The sequence below is a fragment of the Dendropsophus ebraccatus genome, chromosome 6 (assembly GCF_027789765.1).
Source record: "Dendropsophus ebraccatus isolate aDenEbr1 chromosome 6, aDenEbr1.pat, whole genome shotgun sequence".
Lineage (NCBI taxonomy): Eukaryota > Metazoa > Chordata > Amphibia > Anura > Hylidae > Dendropsophus > Dendropsophus ebraccatus.
This window is the reverse complement of record NC_091459.1, coordinates 119,924,654-119,948,567: the sequence shown is the minus strand read 5'-3', so window position 1 is coordinate 119,948,567 and position 23,914 is coordinate 119,924,654. Positions and strand designations below refer to the sequence as shown.

General features: G+C 44.1%; 1 protein-coding gene across 3 annotated transcripts in view; it reads right to left on the bottom strand.

Moving 5' to 3' along the window:
• Positions 1-23,914, bottom strand: part of ADCY3 (adenylate cyclase 3) — a 79,627-nt gene that overhangs the window by 27,852 nt on the left and 27,861 nt on the right. For 2 of the 3 annotated variants that reach the window (XM_069975764.1, XM_069975765.1), the window contains exon 2: positions 19,577-19,726. In XM_069975764.1, coding sequence (XP_069831865.1) covers positions 19,577-19,726 — 150 coding nt within the window. Of the gene's footprint in view, positions 1-19,576; positions 19,727-22,203; positions 22,224-23,914 lie in introns of those variants that run through there. The other variant, XM_069975766.1, reaches the window with a different exon arrangement.

Below are 23,914 nucleotides of genomic sequence, written 5' to 3'. Positions count from 1 at the left end.
AACAGGGCTCTTATCTGTTAGGCCTGGAACAGCTGACAAGCATAAGGAGCTATTTTTATGGCTCAACCCCTATTTATACACAGCAAGTGACCAGGATACATAAGTAACATTGTTAGTCCTCCATAACTCCTGAATGACCCGTCTTGAGAAGCATTAGATAATGGATGGGTCACTTTAACTTAAAGGGAACGTCTATTTCTATCATCAGTTGAATGATAATTTACATGGGGCATTGTTGGCAAGGCAGTGACTATCGGCCACCTTGCTTGGAGAAAGGTCAGATGATCCTTGTTTTCCTTATACCTGGGGTATCAGGATCAAAATATATTTATCAAGCGTGAATTTAGGGGGCAAGCAAATTATTATCATTTAAAAGTACAGTGGTGCCTTGGATTCGTTCCAGGACCATGCTTGTAATCCAAATCCACTCTTAAACCAAAGCAAATTTTCCCATAAAAAATCATTGAAATGCAGAAAATTGGTTCCACACCCCAAAAATAATGATTTTATATTCTAAATAACATGTAAAACAAATGAAAGAAACATTTATAAGCAGCTAAATATGTGATATTAAAAGTTACCGTACAGTATAGCAATCAGCATGTGGCGTATAATGTATAGTAACTGCATAAACCTGAAAAACAGCAGCAGTTTGTAGATACAGGATGGAACTGCAGATCCCCATAATTTATTAGCTTAGTAAAATAGGCTAGAATAGAGAAGCAGGGCTGCTGTCAGAGGTCTGTGTGGTCACATGACAGCAATGGGGAAGGGGGTGTGTTCAGCATGGACCAATCAGGACTGACAGAGACTGCATGGAGCATGAAGGAATGAGCTGGGCAGATGTGGGCACATACATGCAGCACTCTGTTCCTGGGGAGAGAGGGGTTACAGTTATAAAGAGATTACCTCTACAGTCCTGTCCACTGATGTAAGCCTCAGCCTGAAGTGGATATGCTCTGATTTGGAAGGTGGGGGAGACTTCCTGGGTCAGAGTACAGTGCCGTAGATCGCGCTATGCAGACCATGCCCCTTTCCCACTCGCGCTGCCACCCAGTACAGGAAGCTCTTAAACCAAACCAATGCTCTTAAACCAAGTGACAATTTTGAAAAACTGTGAGCTCTTAAACCAAGTTACTCTTAAACCAAGGGACCACTGTATACACCACCTCACTGGTCATGATTCGGCTCAGTGAAATCTAATTCACTCGCCATAATTTTAAGAAAGTGGCTGTCACTTTGAGTAAGGGTACTATTACACGGGCCGATGAAGGCCCCATAATAACTGTAAACGAGCGCCGATCTGCTACTTTACTGGGCCTATTACACGGCCTGATTATCGTTTAACAAGGGCTGCAGGGACATCGTTACCGATGTCCTTACAGCCCTTGCTTTTACTTTATACATTACCTGTCCAGGCTGCAGTGCTCCTCTTGCGGTTTTCTCCCCGGGTCTCGCGCGCGCTCCAGCTTCAGAGCGGCCTGTCTCAGCTGACAGGCCTCTCAGCCAATCACCATCTGTGGCAGTCCCGGCCAGTGATTGGCTGAACGGCCTGTCAGCTGAGACAGGCCGCTCTGAAGCTGGAGCGCGCGGGACCCGGGGAGAAGAAGACCACATGAGGAGCCCTGCTGCATGGATAGGTAATGTACATCGTGAGACGCCGGCCGCGCACCGCTATTACACGTAGCGATGTAATATAGGTTCAAACCTATATCAACGAGCAGCCGATGATCGTTGTCATCGACTAATCGTTGTATTTATTACACGGAGCAATAATTGGCCGAATCGGGCCAAGTATCATTCCGCGTAATAGTACCCTAAAGGCTAATGCACACATCCGTAGAATTCCGTCTGTACTTTTTGAAAATTTGTGCTAGTGTACTGATACTAGGGTTTAAATATAAAAAAAAAATACACTGAAAATATGCGTATGTAAGGCAGCAATATTGAATGGGCCAAAGTGCAAGTGCAGATAAAAAATGAAGATGAAAAACTGAATCCATCCATCTCACAGTGGATCGGGTAAGAAGACCACACATGTTCTATCACCTGGACTCACTGAGGAGGAAATAATACGCCCCCCAGTACGAGTATATATAGCAATAATTATTAGCATTAGGCAAATAACAGCAGGTATTCGGAAAGTAAGATTAAAGGAGTTGTCATCTGAAAATCGTTTTCTTTCAAATCAACTGGTGTCAGAAAGTTATATAGATTTGTCATTTACTTCTATGAAAAAACCTCAAGTTTTCCAGTACTTATTAGCTGCTGTACGTCCTGGGGGAAATTTTGTTTTTTTTTCAGTCTGACACAGTGCTCTCTGCTGACATCTCTGGCCAAGACAGGAACTGTCCAGAGCAAGCAGAGCAGGAGAGTCTTTCTATGGGGATTTTTAGAAGACGGAGACAGAGTTCCTGTCTCGGCCAGAGATGTCAGCAGAAAGCACTGTGTCAGACTGAAAATAAAACATTTCCTGCATGTCAGATATTAGCTGATAAGTACTGGAAGACTTGAGTTTTTTTAATAGAAGTACATTACAAATCTATATAACTTTCTGACACAAGTTGATTTGAAAGAAAAAAGATTTCCGCTGGACAACCCCTTTAAGGGTGCCTTCACACCTACCGGTTCCGCAGCAGATCTCACTTCTGCGGATTCGCAGCGAGATCAGCTGCGGATCCGGTACCATTCACCCCTATGATAGCACATACTCGCAACAGGATTGACATCCCACTGTGAATATGTGCTTTAACCCCCCGCTGTCCGCAGCCCCGCCGCATCCCCCATCCCCGGCCGCATCAGCCCATCCCGGCCGCATCCAGCAGCCTTCATCCCCCCATCCCTGGCCGCATCCCCCCATCCTTCCATCCCCCGCCGCATCCTGCAGCCTGCCGCCGAGAGCATACAGTACCTGCTCGGCGGCGCGGCTGCAGTGAGGCTGCCGGCTCCGGTCCCGCTCAGATCAGCTGAGCGGGACCGGAGCCGGGAGCCTCACTGCAGCCGCGCCCCCGAGCAGGTAATGTATGCTCTCGGCGGCGGGCTGCAGGATGCGGCTGGGGATGGGGGGATGCGGGGATGTGGCCGGTGATGTTGGGATGCGGGCGGGGATGGGGGATGCGGCGGCGGGGCTGCGGACAGCGGGGGGTTAAAGCACATATTCACAGCGGGATGTCAATGTGAATGACACCGGATCCGCAGTGGTTCTCGCTACAAATCCGCAGAAGTGAGACCCGCTGCGGATTCGGTAGGTGTGAAGGCACCCTAAGAGACTGATTTAGTACTTACTGAGTGCAGGGTTTCCCTCAATAAACAACTTCGTCCATCTTTCACCATTTGTATATGCAACATACTCATCCATTTTGCATATTGGTATCGAATGGCTGTCTTTAAAGTGAATTTACCACTAGGCATACTGAAATTTTTTTTTTGCGTAAATCCTGGCAGCGTACTCCATTTTTCAAACTGCCGTCTGGTTCCTGCCATCAGCGCTGATTTCTCCGTCTACAATGAGGCCTTCTCGGTGCACTGTTATGGTCCCAGCACTCCCATTACACACATAATGGTGAAATGACCGTGCCTCCAGTGCACCGACTGGGCCTAACTGCAGAAACCAGCACAGATGGGGGGAACCAGGCAGCAGTTTGAATAAAGGATCTACGCGCCGGCCCAGACCAGGCAATGTATAATATTTTTTCAGTAGGCCAAGTGGTACATTTGCTTTAATGTCCCTTTCTGAACACCTGCTGTTATTTGCCTACTGCTGATATTTATTGCTATATATATATATATATATATCTGTACTGGGGGATGTTTTATTTATCCCTGAGGAAGTCCAGGTGACGGAACGCTTGGGGTAATCCTACCCGATCCACTGTGAGGTGTCAGAGCCTTTTTGCACAAGCTCTATCGCTTTTTTTCATCCTCAATTTTTGCATGTGTACTATGGCCCATTTGATATTGTTGCTATACATACGCATATTTTGAGTGTATATTTTTTTCATACATATATATTTAAACATCTTTTTTTCATATACTTTATAGCATTTAGCCATGTTTGCAGGATTTATTCTAAGTGGCTGCCACTCTCTTACATCTATGGCGAGCAGATCAGGTTTCACTGAGCCGGATCATGGCCAGTGAGGTGGTGTATACTTTTAAATAATTTTAAGTTGATTGTTTAATAAAGATATTTTGTTCATGACTTATTTGTGAGATGCAGTCCAGTTTTCCAGCTCTGGGGTTTGATACTAAGCATAAGTTCAATTTTCCCATATTTTTCTATCCTTCTACCTCAGTTCTACTCTTGAGAGGCCAATACGGTCGCTTTAATTTGGTTCTTCCCGAAGGCATATAAAAACATTTCCGAATTAGATGATTTACTAGACAAACAGCAGTGCCTTTGGGACAGGCCCTCAATAAAAAAGACACCGCCTCTGAACTTCTGCAGAAGTCTGTGGGAATTATATTCTGTAGTTCTGAAATAACGTACACTATTTCTAAATACAGACGACTAAACTATGGAAACTAAAATACTGGGAAGACTATAAATGTAATTGCTTAAATAACTATATTTCTATTATTGTCCTTATTTACAAGAATATAACTGCTATGAGCCTATGTTCTCACAATCTCTTTTTAAAAGAAACAATGTCCGTTATTTTATAATGGCAGCCATATATAATGGTCAAGATTGTTACTAACAGCCGTTATTATCAAAAAGCGTTTTTTTTTCCATCTAAAAACGACGTTGTGGGAACATAGCCTAATACTGCTCTTATGTGCAGACATATACTGCTCTTATATACAAAAATATACCTACTATAATACTGCCCCTATATATAAGAATATGACTACTATAATACTGCTCCTATATACAAGAATATGACTACTATAATACTGCCCCTATATACAAGAATATAACTACTATAATACTGCTCCTATATACAAGAATATGACTACTATAATACTGCTCTCTATATACAGGAATATAACTACTATAATACTGCTCCTATATACAAGAATATAACTGCTATAATACTGCTCATATATACAAGAATATGACTACTATAATACTGCTCCTATATACAAGAATATAACTACTATAATACTGTTCCCTATACACAAGAATATAACTACTATAATACTGCTCCCATATACAAGAATATAACTACTATAATACTGCTCCTATATACAAGAATATAACTACTATAATACTGCTCCCATATACAAGAATATAACTACTATGATACTGCTCCTATATACAAGAATATAACTACTATAATAGTGCTCCTATATACAAGACTATAACTACTATAATACTGCTCCTATATATAAGAATATAACTACTATAATACTGCCTCCTATATACAAGAAGATACCTACTATAATACTGCTCCTATATACAAGAATCATCCCATGGCGTAGCAAGTGGTTTACAGTACAGCTAAGCCACATGTGTATAAGGACTTTACCACCTGATGCGTGCCCCTTTAATTAACCCTATTACTGCCAGGCGGATAAAAACTATTGCACGAGCAAAAGACTGTCTCCAGAGAACCTTAGTGACGTTACACAGTTGCTATTCGAGATCCACCTGACCTGTATATACTAAGCAACTAGACCGTGTCATCTCCCTCTTGCCCCAGAGTTGTCTAAATAAAAAAATGGCAAGGGAGATAACCACACAACAAAACCTCCTCAACAACACACGGTGTCCACCGGGAAAAAACACGAGATATGGCGGTACAGGACTGAAGTTATATTACCATGGGATATATAGTAATCTTAAATAAAATTCATATAAAACGCACATATTAGTCTTATTATTATAGTATCATGGGTGATACTATACACTAGGTACAAAAATGTAATTACTGTACTACTATTCTATCCTCCTATGTATACGATTACAACTACTATAAGGCTATGTTCATACTATGTAAAAGTACAGCCGTTGTTGCCATCTGCAACAACGGCCGTACTTTGTACGCGTGGAGTAGCCTCATGTTCTTCTATGGGATCCCGGCCAGAGCGTATACACATATAATACGCTCCGGCCATGATCCCTCGCGGCGCCGCATACAACTGACATGTCAGTTTTCTGCGGCCGCAATTCAGTGAATTGTGGCCGTAGGAAACCCTGTCATTTCACACAATGAAGCGAACGGCTCTGGCCACTTGCTTCATTGTGTGCTATGGGGAGTTCTGATGCGGGCGCAAAGGAATGCATCCACATCAAAACTCTGAGGCCGGAATGATCATCTGACCAGTACTGAAGTAGTGGCCGGCATGATCTTTGCAAAGACCGGCCGTTCCGTGACCCGGCCGGGTCACGGAACAGCTGGTCTGTTCCGGCGTCTGAACATAGCCTAATACTTTCCCCTATATACAAGAATATAACTACTATAATACTGCTCCTATATACAAGAATATAACTATTATAATACTGCTCCCTATATGCAAGAATATAACTACTATAATACTGCTCCTATATACAAGAATATAACTACTATAATACTGCTCCTATATACAAGAATATAACTACTATAATACTGCCCCTATATACAAGAATATAACTACTACAATACTGCACCTATATACAAGAATATAACTACTATAATACTGCCCCTATATACAAGAATATAACTACTATAATACTGCACCTATATACAAGAATATAACTGGTATAATACTGCTCCATATGGAGTCCCCTTTCTTCCTATCATGTAAGTATATTATGAATCAGTATTAGTGAGGTTGTGTGGTGTCAGGTTTTGCTGACATTATATGGCGGCATGCTCTTTGTCGGTGACACCTGTTATCTATCTCCTCCAGGGCTATTTATAGGCACTCTCAGGAATACCCTGCTCTTCCTCCATTTTGCATGGAATTCCATTGAGAGGAAGGCTGAGAGGGAGAGAGTGATGCTGCAGTCTCCACACCAGACGGATCAAGGCCGCTCATGAGACCTTGTGTGGTTCACTACAGAACTCAGATTCTCTCTCTTTGTTGTCATGGATACCGGAGAATCTGGGAATAGCTGTGTATGATTGTGTTATGATAAGAAGGTCTTGTGCTATTTCTTATAATGTCGCCACATATAGAGTCTGTACATAGATACGTACACACACAGCACAGACACACAGCACAGACATAGCACACACACAGCACAGACACATAGCACAGACACATAGCACAGACACACATACACACACACAGTGCACACACACACTAAGCAAACACTGCACGCATACATAGCACACACAAATAGCACACACTCACCCCGATTCTGTAGTAACACCTTCCTTTTCTGATCCACGACACCTTACTTCATTCTCGACATTTGATGTGCATGTATATTAAAATGTCTGCCATGGTGTATGGAGCTGAGTCTGCTTTATATGTGGTGCGTACAGGGTACCTGCTGGGTCTTACAGTATGGGGGTCTTTTCTATTTGGTAGCCCAGAGGGCCCATAATCCTGTATGGGGGCACAGTGGGCACCTACTTACTATATGTGCTGGAACAAAAATATTTCTCTGGCAGAAGTGGTGGCTGGGGCCTAAAGGAAAAGAAAAGTGAGTAGTCAGTCTAGTCTAGTTCAGGCTAGCAAGCAGACAGGCCTCATGAGTAGAAGCCACACTACTCTGTGGCGCTGTCCGGCTCTGTCTCCATGGCTGACTGCCAGAATGATTTGTTCCCACTAACAACACTAACATCATGAGCCCAAGAAGGGCTTGGTGTGACGTAGATGTGAGCACCCTGTTGCCGGAATTCTGCACCACATTGCTGAGAGGCGTGGACAGAGAGTTGAGTCTTGTAATATACATTAAATAGTCTGTACGTGAAGCAGATCTGCTTCAGGTATGTGAGACTGAATAGGCCTTCATCCATTGGTGAAGTGTTGGTGGACTGAGAGGATGGAGTGGCTTGACCATTGCTGAGAAGTTGATGTCCTAAGAGCCATGTTTGCCACGGGGCTGCAGAAATGGCTGCGGGGGTGGGAGATGTACCGCATTAATCTTTACCATCATCAATCCAGGGCCAGAAAATGACAAATGGTGAGATGACCTGGAAGATCTGGTAGGATAGGGTAGACTAGCCAGGAACATGAGCAGCTGCTACAGAGGTGGCATGGCTATGCATAGTCTATAGCCCTTACAGACCTTCTAGGGTATGGGTCTCCAAACTACAGTCCTCCAGCTGTCGCAAAAGCACAACTCCCATTATGTCCGGACAGCTAAAGCTTTGGATTTGGCTGTCCATGCATGATGGGAAATGTAGTATTGCAATAGCTAGAGGGCCGCAGTTTGGAGACCCATGCTGTAGGTAGTCTCCTGAGGGTGTGAGAGATGCCAGCCCAAGACAAGATGATGGTGCTAGATTTAACCTAAAGGGGAGGGGGGGTGCCACTGAACTAAGAAGGGACTGTGTGAAATACCATAGTGAGAGGGGCTGGCGCAATGATAAGCGGCACAAGGATGGCTGCCTGGAGCCCTGTGGCATGGACTGGGTTTTCTAGTTCTGAGATGTGGTGGACTGGTTGGGTGAGGTGGACTCTAGATGGACTTGAGGTATTTGTGTAGGGTATGGTAGAGCGATGTGTACCCAACATTGTCTGTCTATCTATCTATCTATCTGTGGTGTCCCAGCACAGGGTGCTGTGTATGGCACCTGAGTAAGTCTCCCTCTCAGGTTCACACAAGTGGGAGATGGTGTGCTTTCCCTACTAGGTGTCAGTACTTGTATTTGCTATTTATATTGTATGTGTTAAGAGCCAGCTGAAGGTACAAGGGTTAACTGTGTTATGTGTCACATGTTATGTATTGACCAGTCACAAGTGCGGGTGCCGATGCTTCTCTGTCCTATCCTGTCTTCTCTTTCTCCACACACTCTCAGCCCCACCACTCACAGGAGGGTTAACATAACCCCTGAAGGAGGAGTTAGTCTCTGAAGGGAGGAAGTGAGTTAGTTAGTGGCCCCAAGTGAGTGGATGTGTGGGGATCAGCCCAGCTATAAAGTTCTTCTTTGGAACCCAAAAACAACTATACAGCGTTAAGCTCTACAACGGAGAGAGAAGCCAAATAGGGAACACCTAGCCCACGCCAGGAACCTCTCAAAAATGTGCAGGGCAGTTACCGGAAACAATAGGAACGGACCCCAGTGGGACAAAGCTACAGTATGTCTATGTATCCCACTGCAACGTGCAGGACAACTGGGTAATTCTGGGAGTCTGCTTCACCCAGATAACGGATGACTGGGCCTCTTATTACCCACCTGAGATGGGTAGCCCACAACTAGGGGGCATAAGGCGGTTGAACACTAGAACAGTCAACCGTGAGTACGAGTATTCTCTTTCACCTCTTTCACTACTTCATTACTGTTTCGGCACAGCACACTGACTACATTGGACAGGGCCCCTCTGGCAACTCCTCTCCTTTCTCTCCTTACTACAAAGCACCTACTACTACAAGCTCCAGTTCTACCTCAACTGTCAGCACCTACGTTCTCTGTAAAAATTTGTACTGTTCACTAAACTGTCATCATGTGTACTGTTTGCACTGAGTTACTCTCCAGTAAAGAATCCTATTTTTGCCAAACGCACTGGACTCTGATTTATGCTTTGAGGACCTGCACCTACACACTTTTATATACTTGGGCTACCCTCTCTTTCTGTGCTGTGGCAGTACCAACACCCTGGGGTGGGACTAACACCACTCCAGGCTACCTTGTGTGCCTAAGTGACCTTAAACGCGCCTGAGGCACCAGCTACCGGCCACAACATATCTATCTATCTACACTAGTCCCAAACTATTTAGACCATAGGCCACAATCCGATGTCTGGTGTATTCCAAAAATAAATCATCTGCCATTGTTAGATCCGGACGCCTCGTGTTCTTCTGTTTGTACAGACAGATGACAAGCTGAAACATATTTAGAAGGTGCAAAGGACAGAGCCTGGCAAATAGAGGAGCGGGGAGAGGGCCGTCTAGTAACACAGTAAACAATGGGCAGTCACGAGGCGAGGCCTGAGAACACACGCCACCGCACTACATCATCCTCACTGCCACCTGGAACAGTCACATGACATATAACCAAGTACCATATACAGAACAAGTCAATAAGAAAGATTATATGGCCTGAATCCACATTGAATAATCATTACTCCATACTAAATATTACTTAAAGGGCAACTATGGTCAATATTAAAAGCAACAACATAAATCCTGTAATCTGTGAAAAGATATTAAAGCCGCATTTTTGGTCAATACCTTTATATTTATTCTAAAAATCGCATATAATATCTTAGGAAGGAGTGATTATTTATCGTCCCCCCCGCTGAGTAATCTGCTGTGTGTACCATGCCAAGAGATGTGGGGGATGCACACTGACAATGGCTCTGAAGAAATTCTGACTCAAAATTAGTAAATGCTTTATGTGACACAACTACTATAATAATGCTTCTATGTGCAAGAATATAACTACTATAATACTGCTCCTATATACAAGAATGTAACTACTATAATACTGCCCCTATATACAAGAATATAATATATAATATTGCTCCTATATACAAGAATATAACTACTCTAATACTGCTCCTATGTACAAGAATATAACTACTATATTACTGCTCCTATATACAAGAATATGACTACTATAATACTGCCCCTATATACAAGAATATAACTACTATAATACTGCTCCTGTATACAAGAATATAACTACTATAATGCTGCTCCTATATACAAGAATATAACTACTATAACACTGCCCCCTATATACAAGAATATAACTACTATAATACTGCTCCTATGTACAAGAATATGACTACTATAATACTGCCTCCTATCTGTGAGGTTGTGTGTGAGTGGTTCTCCTGATGTCTGGAGTAAGCCCAGGGAGGGGCCACCCTGGGCGGGGAAGCTCCCCAAGCGAGGCCCAGGCTTCTCGGCCTACATCGGGAGGAAACTCCCAGGCCTTTCCTAATGTGGATGTGAGTCCGAAAGCGAATCCTGAGCAGAGGAATCCTCAGCATGGAAGCACTACAAGTGCCAAGAAAGAAGGAGAAGAGATGGAAGTCAGTACAGTAAAGAAAGAAGCAGTGATTGCATCTCAGAAATGTGTGGTAAAGCAGCCGGCCAGCCATGGCATACAGTCTTGTGAGAAACCAAATGTCTCTCAAAAAGAATCCTCTGTGGGGAAAGTAAAGTTTGTAAAACAAAGTCAGCATGGAGCCCAGGAGCAGAGGCTGAGCTCATCACAGGCATCAGGTGTGCAGCTCACCTCAGCAGCCCAGAGACAGAGGAGGACATCGCTAGAGAGACAGACACTGCAGGAAAACCTGAGACAGCATGATGTGGTGACCAACATGGCGCGCTCCGGCCGCACACGATCCCAGGCTGGAGGTAGGGGCAGTGATGGTGGGGAGTCTGTGGATGGGACATCTGTAGTATCTGCAGGAAAGTCTCCTGGTTTGTCTGCACCTCTTACTGCCCCAGACCTTGCTGACTGTGCTCCGGCCTCAGCAGACAGAGGTGGCCATGGATCTGCTGTATTCAAGCAGCCTGAGAATCTGTCCAAAACCAGGCCCTAGAGCAAAGAGACCCCCCGGGCACCTGAGCTACAGCTGGCAGAGGAGATCCCTGCCCTGGCGAGGAGAATGGACGAACTGACACAACAGAAAGTCATGCTACAGATGCAAATAGACTGTGTATACAAGCTGAAGACTGCCAACCCACAGTATAAGGAGATGCATGATAACAAACTGTACTCACTAAGCATGGAGCTCGCTGACATAGTGAAAGAAATGGACAGTGTCCTGGAGAGGATGGGACCTCTTTCTGAGTCATATAAGAACAAGGAACGTTTTTCCCAGTACAAGCTGAACTTTGACACAGAGCCCAGATCAGATGTGGGATCAGGATCAGCCATTGCCCCAGATGAGCCCCAGCAGGTGAAAAGACCCCTAGTGCAAGCTGCAAGTTTCTCCCTTAAAGAAGGTGACATTTACAAGCATGGAGAAAATCCCCCTCAGCAGAGACAACCTGCAGCTGTCCATGAGCAGGAGCCTGAAACTCCAGCAGAAGCACTACAAGTCCCAGAAGGGCCAGTGCAGCAGCAGGACAATGGACATTTACTTCTGTGTGAAGGTGATGGGGTGTTAGAGCAGAGCTCTGGGGCACAGACTGGGGACACTGATAATTGTGATGTTTTGCCTGAGGGGTCGGTGGTTGGAGGGAGTGTACAGTCGGTGTGGGATGTATTGCCTGATGATGATGACATAGAGGTGGATGGGACAGATAATACTGTACAGAACAATGTATGTGAGTTTCCCCCATTACCCACAAACACACCAGATGCAGCAGGGCCCTCTACAGCAGACCCCAACCCTGTAGGTCAGGGCAGGAGGACCCACCAGGTTCCCCCTAGGAATGCCTGGAGCCGCGGTGCGCCATCCTTCTCCTCCAGTTCCGGCTATATAGGTCAGGCCTTCAAGAGAAGGAATGTGGTGAGATTTAGGCACAGAGGAGCCAAGGAGGACCTTCCAGATAGGAGGTTTGTGGTGAGAGAGCTCCTGTGCCACCAGATGGGGTTTGTGCCAGCTGACATCCTGGCAGTGATTAACCTACCAGATAGACAAGGTTATGATGTCAGCTTTAAGATCATGTCTAGTCTGGATAGGTTCTGGTCAAATTTCCCCAGGTTCAGGGACAAAGAAGGTTGGAGTAAGTTTAGCTTCATTCCTATATCTAAGCCAGACACAGTCATTATTAACATCATATTTTGGAATGAAGCTGTCCCCCCCCCCAGGACATTGTGGTGTGGCTCCGTAGACATTGTGACTTGGTGTCTGATCTCACCAAAAACAGAGATGATGACGGTATATGGACTGGAGGGTGGAAGGTTCTGGTAAGACTGCGCCAACACAACAACATTACAGAACATCTGCCCAACTCATTCTTTATTGGGAGGGAAAAGGGTGCATGTTTTTACCCTGGGCAGCCCAGAAAGTGCTTTAGGTGTGGCAAGGCTGGTCATCTAGCTAGTGCCTGCACAGTGAAAAAGTGCAATATGTGTGGAGAAATTGGTCATGTAAGTGCTGACGGTCACGACATAAGATGTAACCTGTGTGGACAGATTGGCCATGCTCACAGAGACTGCCCAGACGCCTGGCATAACTACTTGTAGGTGCTTCCTGATGAGGTCCTTGTCGCAGGGGCAGATGTAGAGGAGGAAGCTTTAATATCTGGTTCTATACTAACTAGACAGGAGGTCCAGCAGGGTACTACAGCACCACAACCGCAGCGGTCCGAGGGTGCACAGGGTGACATGGAGATTGTCTCACAGGACCAGCAGCAGCCAGAGGTAGCTTCCTCTGTATCTTCAGCTGAGGAGGATAAGACCCAAATAACTAAAAGGAGGAAAAAAGATCTGTCCACACGTAGACCTGAGGGCGAATATACCACCTCACATAGTGCAAAGAAAAGAGTTACCACTGGGGCAGGAGTGATGGTTGTGACCAACAGGTACCAGATTCTGTCAGAGTCAGAAGGAGATAGAAAAAGAGCTAAATAGAATAGAGGATGAGTATGAAGACGAAACAGGTGACCATCCCCCGACAAAGAGGAAAACCCAAGCTGTGGAAGATGAGGTAGAGTCAGACATGGAGATGGGTGGTAGAGAAGAGGATTCTGACTTATGATGATGGGTGTTATGTCTCTTCTCTTCCTATATTGTGTCATGATGGCTGGGTTTTCTTTAAACATTTCTTCAAGTAATGTCAATAGTATCAAAGTGAGGAAAACACGTCATGTAGTATATGATCATCTCAGATACTTGGACGCAGATGTCATATTTTTACAGGAGACACGTTTGACAACATTGGGACATGTACGAGAGGCGGAGAGAGACTGGACATCTGGTCCTTCTTTCTGGTCACTGGCTGTGGAGCCTTATGCTGGGGTGGCCATATTGTTTACCACCAACAAGGTGACAATACATAGGCTGCTAGAGGTCAGCATGGGAAGGTGTTTGGTGCTAGAGGTCACTATTCACGGTAGAAGGCTCCGGCTAATTAATATCTATGGCCCACAGACAGTGACTGGGAGGGTGCAGTTGTTCAATGATGTAAAGCCGTATCTATTTACCTCTGTACCTGTAATAATGGCTGGGGATTTCAATGTCACTAGGACAGCAGGTGACAGATCCTCGGGCAGGGCAGTGGCTAGAGACTCTAAGGTTCTAAATAATATTCTCTTGCAGGCTGGTTTGAAGGACGTGTTTACCTTGGGTGGTAGAAAGCCAAAATGTACATATTCTTGCTCTGATAGAAGCAGTAGAATTGACATGGCATTTGTGAACCCTACAGAAGTTGTTAGTGGCAGGAGTGAGCAAGTTGTCCCTTATTCAGACCACATGGCCTTGGTTTTCTGTCTAGGGGCCAGTAATCGCCCAGATATAGGTAGGGGTTTATGGAAATTAAACTCTAGTCTCTTGGAGGATGTTTGTGTTCAGGAATATGTTCACTCCCTTATGGAGAACCAGCTAGAGCGAGTGGACTTCTATGACAACATGGCTGACTGGTGGGAGGATGTCAAGGAGGAGATCCGCTCCCTCTTGAGAAGACTGTCAGTTAATAAGGGGAAGAGTAAGTATGGCCAGTATATCAAGCTGCGTAAAGAATTGGAGTCACTGTATTCGGCGGGTGGGGAGGACCAACAAAGGATTGACCGGCTGAAATCTGAGATGAGGCAGTATCAGTACAGTAGGTATACCTCCCTGGTAGTTGAACGGGATTAAGGGTCCTTAGGGTCTCCTGATCCCTTTGAGAATTGCAGAGAGCGAGTGGCAAAGAAATCTGTCACCGGTCTCACTGACTTCCAGGGTGTTTTGCAGGAATCGCGGGAGGGTATCCAGGGGGTGGTGAGATCCTACTATACTGACTTATTTCAGAGGAAGGCTTTGGATAAAGAGAAGGTGACCCAATTCTTGGAGGCAACTCCGCTCCCTGATACTAATAATTTGGACTTTTCTCCTTTGACAGCAGAATTATCGGTGGAGGAGGTCAAAGAGGCCATTGATAAGTTACATCTGAAGAAGGCACCAGGTCCAGATGGTATTACAGCAGAATTCTATAAGAAATTCAGAGACCTCTTGGCTCCAATCGTTGTGGATGTATATAGGAATTGTCTAGAAAATCACCTGATGCCTCCATCCATGAGGGTCTCATCGTTGATTCTGCTGTCTAAAGGTAAAGACCCTAGCGACATCAAGAACTGGAGGCCAATTGCCCTCTTGAATGTCGATAGGAAGATCCTGGCAAAGATTCTGTTCTCTAGATTAGTTTGTTTGTCCCCGACACTGTTGGCAGGCTGTCAGTACGGCACGGTACAAGGGCGGAACATCTCTGGAGCGGTGCTCTCTATCAGAGAGATGTTTGAGAGATGTAAAGCCCTTGGGTGTTGGAGATATGTTGTTGGTCTGGACCAGGCTAAAGCCTTTGACTGAGTGGATCATGAGTATCTATGGGCTACTTTGACAAAGTATGGTATTCCCGGACAATTCATAGATTCCCTGAAGACTTTGTACTGTGAGGCTGGCTGGGTGGCACGTTCAGGGTTGAGGCAGGGGTGCGACAGGGCTGTCCCCTGAGTCCACTGCTGTATGTGTTTGCTACCGATCCGTTCCTGAGATCACTGCAGCGGTGTGGGTTTTCAGGGGTTACCGGTCCCCCATTGCTTGCCCCTGGATGTTGTTGCCTATGCGGATGATGTGACTGTAGTGATATCTGAGCCTCGTGAGGTGGAGATGTTGTCTGCAGCCATCAGAAGCTACTCGGAGGCTTTAGGGTCTCTGGTCAACCTTGAGAAGAGTCAAGCTTTCTGGATATTAGATAGTGAGCCAGATTTTGATCTGCCACAGTTTGCGAGAGCCTCCTCCTATATTAAGATCTTAGGGGTTAAATTCGGGAGGGATGACAATGCCAGGTTAAATTGGGAAGAGAAGTTGGATGCAGGAAATGTAAAGGTTCAGCGGTGGAAGAACTGGAGGCTGACCTATAGAGAAAGGGTTACGATGTTGAAGACTTACCTGGTCCCCGTCTTCTTGTAAGTCTCTGTTATTTTCCCTTTGCCAGAATCTTTCTCGGCTAGGCTCTTTAGCCTGTTCTTCCAGCTCTTATGGGGGAACAGGTTGAACCCAATAAAAAGAGGGATAACCTACCTGCAGAGGAGAGAGGGTGGGCTAAATATGTTAAATCCAAGGGTGTTCTTTGACTCCATGTTTCTAAAAGTTAATTTTGGTTGCCTGGACTCAAACGACAGTCCTCTGTGGGTTAATAGTATCAGGGACTGGATATTGCCTTTTGCAGAATCTTGGATACGAGGAGGCAGTCTCAAGAGGGGGAGATTTACTCCTGGCCACCTTCCCCAGTATGTGGAATATGGTCTAAGGTGTTTAAAGAGATGGGGACTAGAGAAATCGTACCTGGAGAGTAAGACCCAAAAGGAGCTATATGTCAGAGTGTGCAATACTTTCTTTTGTTTACAGCTGGCACTAAGGGACTGTACAACTAAAACCTTACAGGAGAGTTTGAGGCTCCTCAACAATGTGAGGCTCCCTAAGAAGTTTCATGACATTGCCTGGTTGTCCTTACATGGAAAACTTTATGTTAAAGGGAATTTAAAATACCTGAGTGTGTTGGATCGCAAGTGTCCCCTGGGATGTCCGGAGGAGGAGACAATGGCACATTTCATATCAGAGTGCAGGGGAGGGCGACAAATATGGCAGGAGGTATCCCAAAAGCTTAAAATCCCGGGACTGAAGGCACTAAAATACCCTGATATCATCTATGGTGTAACATCTACTGTGAGTAACATTGACCGGGGGACCTTGTATCTCATCATTACAGTCATCAAATACTACCACTGGCAGACTAGATCCAGAGTGTCTATGTATAGCGAACCCTTCTATCACAGTAGAGCAGTGGACCTTATCCTTTCAGAACTTAGGTGGATGAAATATTTGGAGGTTGGGAAAAATAAGAAAAATCTAACATTATGGAGCAATGTGTATATAGATTGATATTCACCTTTAGGATGATTTTTTTTTTTTTTTTTGTCCCCCCCCCCAAATCCCTTTGACAGCATTGGACTTTCTCCAAGTTAATATTATTTATTTATTTTCATTAACTGAGATGTATGATTTTTAATACTGATCTGTGTTTGTTCTTTGGTTGACCGTATTGTAAATCTTTCTGTTATTTTGTTTGTTTTTCTACTAATAAAAATTGCCTCCTATATACAAGAATATAACTACTATAATACTGCTCCTATATACAAGAATATAACTACTATAATACTGCCTCCTATATATAAGAATATAACTACTATAATAGTGCTCCTATGTACAATAATATAAATACTAAAATACTGCTCCCTATATACAAAAATAAAACTACTATAAGGCACTATGTTCACACAACGTATATTTTCGTAAAACCACGGCCGTTGTACAACAGCTGTAATTATTACGAAAATAAATGTTGCCTTGCCGTCTATGGGATCCTGGCCGGAGTGTATACACATAGTATACGCTCCGGACGGGAACCCTATCGGTGCCGCAAACAACCGACATGTCAGTGCACACACTGCACACTATGGTGCGAGCGGCTCCGGCTGCAAAGATCTGGCCAGTACTGCAGTACCAACTGGGATGATCTTTTAAGAGACTGGCTACGGGTCATGGAACGGCCGGTCTCTTACGCAGTCTGAACATAGCCTAATACTGATCACACACCATAAAATAAAGGTAAAATGCAGCCATAATTTTGAGGTTAAAATGCGTCCGTATTTATGTTCATACAACGTTCTATTTTTTCAAAGAATGGCCAATGTTCAGTTCATTGTGTGAATTCAATGGCCATTGTTCCATTGACAATGCATATTATTGCAGTATGAAAAGAACATAGCCTAAATGTTATACTACCCTCCTTTGAAGTCAATGAGAAATTGGCTGGCAGTGCACACACTGTATGGAATAATAGCGATAATTGATATGACCGTCCAAATAGGAACATGCTCATTATTATTATTATTATTATTATTAATAACCTGCTTATGCAAAATACAGGCGTTTTTTTCTTTTATCCGTTCACACATTGTTCTATTTTCACTCAAATTTACAGTTGTATTTAGCTTTTATTTTACTGTGTGAACCTAACCTTAAACTATGTAAAGTTGCATGTTACTTGGTGGTTCTTTAGTTTCAGCAGCAGATAAATTCCAAGATGCAGTTACAACATAAACAATATGAACTTTACATTAAACATTCAGGGGGCCATATGCCATAGAGTTTATATAAAAGCATCTTCTCCAGATAAAGAGAGAGATGTGTGTTCCAGACGTTCATTCAACCATTGATACCAGGTAAGAACTTTTAATATGCAAGAACAACCTAATGTAATACTGTCCCCTATGTACAATAAAAACTACTATAATACCGGGGTGTAAGTGCCCGCTAATCCATCTGTCCTCCCTCACCCATGGATTGATTTCGCTCTGAATTAAAGTCTATAGCTTGGAAGCTCGGTGAGTGCCCCAGTCTTTTCTTCTACTTTTGCATTGCAAAAACTACTATAATACTGCTCCTATATACAAGAATATACCTACTATAATACTGCCCCTATATACAAGAATATAACTACTATAATACTGATCCTATGTACAAGAATATAACTACTATAATACTGCTCCTATATACAAGAATATAACTACTATAATACTGCTCCTATATACAAGAATATAACTACTATAATACTGCTCCTATATACAAGAATATAACTACTATAATACTGCCCCCTATATACAAGAATATAACTACTATAATACTGCTCCTATATACAAGAATATAACTACTATAATACTGCTCCTATATACAAGAATATAACTACTATAATACTGCTCCTATGTACAAGAATATAACTACTATAATACTGCTCCTATATACAAGGACTGTAGATAGTACAGCTATAAGAGAGTCACTCTCCACTCTGCCTAGCATATGATGGTGGTGACTCCGGGACCCCCGTGTATGAGCGGATCATTCCCTAATAAGGTCTGTGATGGGATCTGTGTGGTGCTTTGTCTGCTCGGCCCCGTACTGAGCCGTGTGAGGTGCTCTGTGACTTCTTAATATAAATCATACGCTCTTCAGCCTCCACACTGACTTCCCGCTGAGCTAGTCAAACATTTGAGGGTCATAAAAGGAAAAGAACAAGAGCAGAAAACACTGAAGATAATTTCATTCTTTATGAGAAATATGTGAAATATTCTGCATATAGGACCCTTCATATTCGCTGCCTGGGCCCGCACTGCCCCCCGGGGCCTCAAACACTGGATAGTGTGAGGGGTGAAGAGGGAACGCCACTAATCCACTTATTGATTTCATTTCCTGAATATGAGACTTAAAGGGTTTCTCCACAAATAGCACAGTCAGATGATTCCTTGTATATTAGGTTGGGGTGTAAAGGTGGTCTCCAGCTAGCAGGGACCATGTATGAACATAGCAGCCCCTACCTGTTGTTGACTTTGCTCTTCCAGATTGAGTTTGACCTCCAGAGATTGGCGCGCTTCAAGAAAAGCTTTCCGGTGTTTACGGTCCGCCATGTAGTAGGACATAATACCGACAGTGATTGTGCACAGGTAGATGGCAATATTGGACAAGACCTTTGGAGATAGGAAAAAAATCAATTTATGATTAAGACCTGATCAATAAATGTCTATCTATCATCACTTTACAGTATATTACATTTATCCACATATTAAAGGAGAAGTCCGGCAAATTTTTTTATTAAAGTATTGTATTACCCCCCAAAAGTTATACAAATCTCCAATATACACTTATTAAGGGAAATGCTTCTAAAGTGCTTTTTTCCCCTGCACTTACTTTTGCATCAAGGCTTCACTTCCTGGATATAATGGTGATGTCACTTCCTGGATAACATGGTGATGTCACTTCCTGGATAACATGGTGATGTCACGACCCAACCCCCAGAGCTGTGCGGGCTGTGGTTGCTGGAGAGGATGATGGCAGAGGGACACTGAGGGACACAGGGCACTGGAGGGACACTGAGCATCCCTCTGCCATCATCCTCTCCAGCAGCCACAGCCCGCACAGCTCTGGGGGTTGGGTGGTGACATCACCATGTTATCCAGGAAGTGACATCACCATTATATCCAGGAAGTGACATCACCATTTTATCCAGGAAGTGAAGCCTTGATGCAGTAGTAAGTGCAGGGGAAAAAAAAGCACTTTATAAGCATTTCCAGAGCTGCAAACACTATTCTGCTGGTGGGGGTCACTGTGTACATAGATTACATTACTGATTCTGTACTGATCCTGAGTTACATCCTGTATTATACTCCAGAGCTGCACTCACTATTCTGCTGGTGGGGTCACTGAGTATATACATTACATTAAAGATCCTGTACTGATCCTGAGTTACATTCTGTATTATACTCCAGAGCTGCACTCACTATTCTGCTGGAGGGGTCACTGTGTACATACGTTACTTTACTTAGGGGCTATTACACGGAGTGATAATCTGCCGAATCAGGCCAATTTGGCAGATTATCTCTCCGTGTAATAGAGACAATGATCTTCGGCTAAAGCCCCTATTCCACAGGCCGACTAAGAGGATCAAACAAGCTCACTGCCGCCGCTATTCGTCGTGGCAGCAGCGAGCGGGTGAGTTCGGGTGCGCCGCCCGGTTGATCGCTAGGTTGTCCAGGCAGCCCATAGCATACAGCAGCGGTCTTCTGCTGCGCTCCTATTCTATGGAGCGACGGCAGCAGATCGTTGCTGTATGAGTTTGAAAGTTTGGAAGACAAACGATGCAACGATCAGCCGACATGAAGGATGTCGGCTGGTCGTTGCCTTCTATGCCACGGGACGATTCCACAGGACGATTGTCGACGATTAGGGCCCTATTCTACGTAACGATTATCGGCCGAATATGGACGATAATCGTTACGTGGAACAGGGCCTCAATTGTGTCTTTTGGTCATGACCTAAAATCATTGACTGCCAACTGCGTATTTTTACATGTAATAGCAATGCGCAGCTGGCGGCCACCACTGTAGCTTTAGAGCAGGTCTCTGAACTGACAGGCCGCTCAGCCAATCACTCAGCCTGTCAGTTAAGATACCTGCTCTAAAGCTACAGTGCTGAAGCGAGCAAGGGCTGAAGACCAGGGACCATAGAGAGAAATGTAGGAGTAATGGTGGTTTTACACGGAGCGATAATTCGCCCAATCGCACAATTAACGATTTTGAATGAACAATTTTTTTTAATAACGATCAGCGTTTAGACGGAACGATACATCGTACGGAATATTCGTTTTGCGATCGCTTAAGCCTATCTCACACATAGGGGAAATCGTTGAAAGACTGTTTACACCGAACGATCTACAAATTTTTTGCGAACGATCAACGACGATTTGAGAACTTGTTGAAAGATCAAAATGAACGATTTTTCGCTCGTCGCTTGATCGTTCGCTGTGTTTACACGTACGATTATCGTTCCAATTCGACCGTTATCGTGCAAATTCGAACAATACATTGTTCCGTGTAAAACCACCATAATGCAGTCCTTGCCAAACGAGCCGTGTAATAGGATCTAGCAGATCGGCGCTCGCTTACATGAGGAATCAGCCTGTGTAATAGGACTCTAATCCTATACTGATCCTGAGGAGGCAGATAACACAGCATTACCGCCATCAGCACCTCCTCCCGTTCCTGCTGGGATTTCACAGAGCATGCTCACTACACTCTCCCATAGAAGTTTATAGCTGCTTTTATGAGTTGTATTGTCTAGCTTTGTGGTGAAATAATAAGACTATGGGCATTGCTGCACCATGCCCGTGCTCTGTGGCCCCAGTGCACCCTCAGGTCTCGTGCTCATACCCCTTGTAGAGATATACCATATACTGTTGCACCTACATCTGCCTCTTATCCTCCAGTAATAGCAGAATTCCTGACATTCTTATGAGATTTGGTTTTTTAGGTCAGGATTAGGCAGGATCCGATTGTGTATACAGGATGGAATTACTTACACACACAATCTACCTATTCCTTCCCTAATACGCTGAGAACGGCAGGGAAAATAGTTCCAAGTGGCAGAGGATTATTATGGTGCTTTTTACCTTTTATAGATTTGCAATTTTCTTCTATTCAAAAATCTCAAGTCCAGTATTTATCATTCCAGTATTTATCAGCTGCTGTATGTCCTGCAGGAAGTGGTGTGTGTTCTTTTTAGTCTGACACAGTGCTCTCTGCTGCCACCTCTGTCCATGTCAGGAACTGCCCAGAGCAGAAGAGGTTCTCTATGGGGATTTCAGTTCCTGACACGGACAGAGGTGGCAGCACAGAACACTTTGTCAAACTGGAGTTATATTATGATTTTTAATGTTGTTATATACTTCAATCTGGAGGTATATATTGGTACGTCGCAAACAATGATGTATGGAAAAGCTTGGTAGACTATATTATTCCATCCAATGGGATCCTTTAAAAAACATATCTGTTAAAAGGAAACCTCTAAGCCTTTGGGTGATGGATCATAGAACATGTTAAAGTCTGCTCCAGTGACATCACTATCACCAGGTTATATGTGTGAGATGGCAGTCAGCAGTACCACCCTGCAAGGAGCTCAGAAGGAGGTCAGGAAGGCTCCTCAGAGGAAGCCCCAATGATGTCACTGTCCATATATGGTCACTGTCTATATTTGGTCCGTGACATCAGGGCTTCCCTTCTGGGAGTGGGCATGTATTCCACTGTATAATGCTACTGTCATAGTATTGTGGCTATAGTGGGCAGATATATCTATTGTCATGATGGCTGTAGGTCTCAACCTGTGGAGACAACAGGCGTCCTGTGACCCCGTCTGGCTGCGGTTAGTAAGCTGTGGTCTTTTCCATTGAAGACTAGGAAAGTTACAGAACAAGCCCATGTGGCAGTATAGATCTTTCCACAACTCCCATTGGACCATATGTTTCAGTTCTTTGCCATGTGTAATGATTCCAGTTTGCTGTCAGTGAATAGTGTCATTCTGGTGTAATCCGGTCCTAGTCCTGGGTAACACAGCTAATGAGCTTCTTATAATATCCCAGTCACCACAATCCCCCGCATTCTGGATGTAATCCTCTGTAAGCTGTATACAGCAGCGGCTGTGGGAAACAGAGGAGGTCAAGATGGGGATTCAGCTAAAAAAAGGGGGATTTCCATTCAATGCCAGCAAGAAGAGATCTTAGCGAGAACATACAGTGGATTGTTGTACAAAAAGGCTTAAAAATGCATCCGAAAAATAATCTGTCAAAGGTGCATCCAGTTCTGTTTTAGGCTATGTTCACACTACGTATATTTGAGGCTGTATAGCAACCAAAACAAGGAGTGGATTGAAAACACAGAAAGGCTCTGTTCACATGTTGTAATTGAGTGGATGGCCGTCATTTAATGGCAAATATGTGCTGTTATTTTAAAACAACGGCTGTTGTATTGAAATAATGGAAGTTATTTACCGTTATATGGCGGCCATCCACTCAATTTCAACATTATGTGAACAGAGCCTTTCTGTGTTTTCAATCCACTCCTGGTTTTGGTTGCTATGAGGACCTGACATGAGTACCAAATACTGCCTGAAATATACGTAGTGTGAACCCAGCCGGGGGCTAGGTTCACACTATGTAACTGTGCGGCTGTATTTTTTATGCGGCTGTAAATGTGCGGATGAAACTCCGGCCGTGGGAAAAAATAGACATGCGGCTCAAAACATACGGTCATTTACTTGGAAATCTGGTTCAACTAAAAATAACAAATAAAATCTTAAGAAAGTGATGCAAACACCTCTGGATGCAT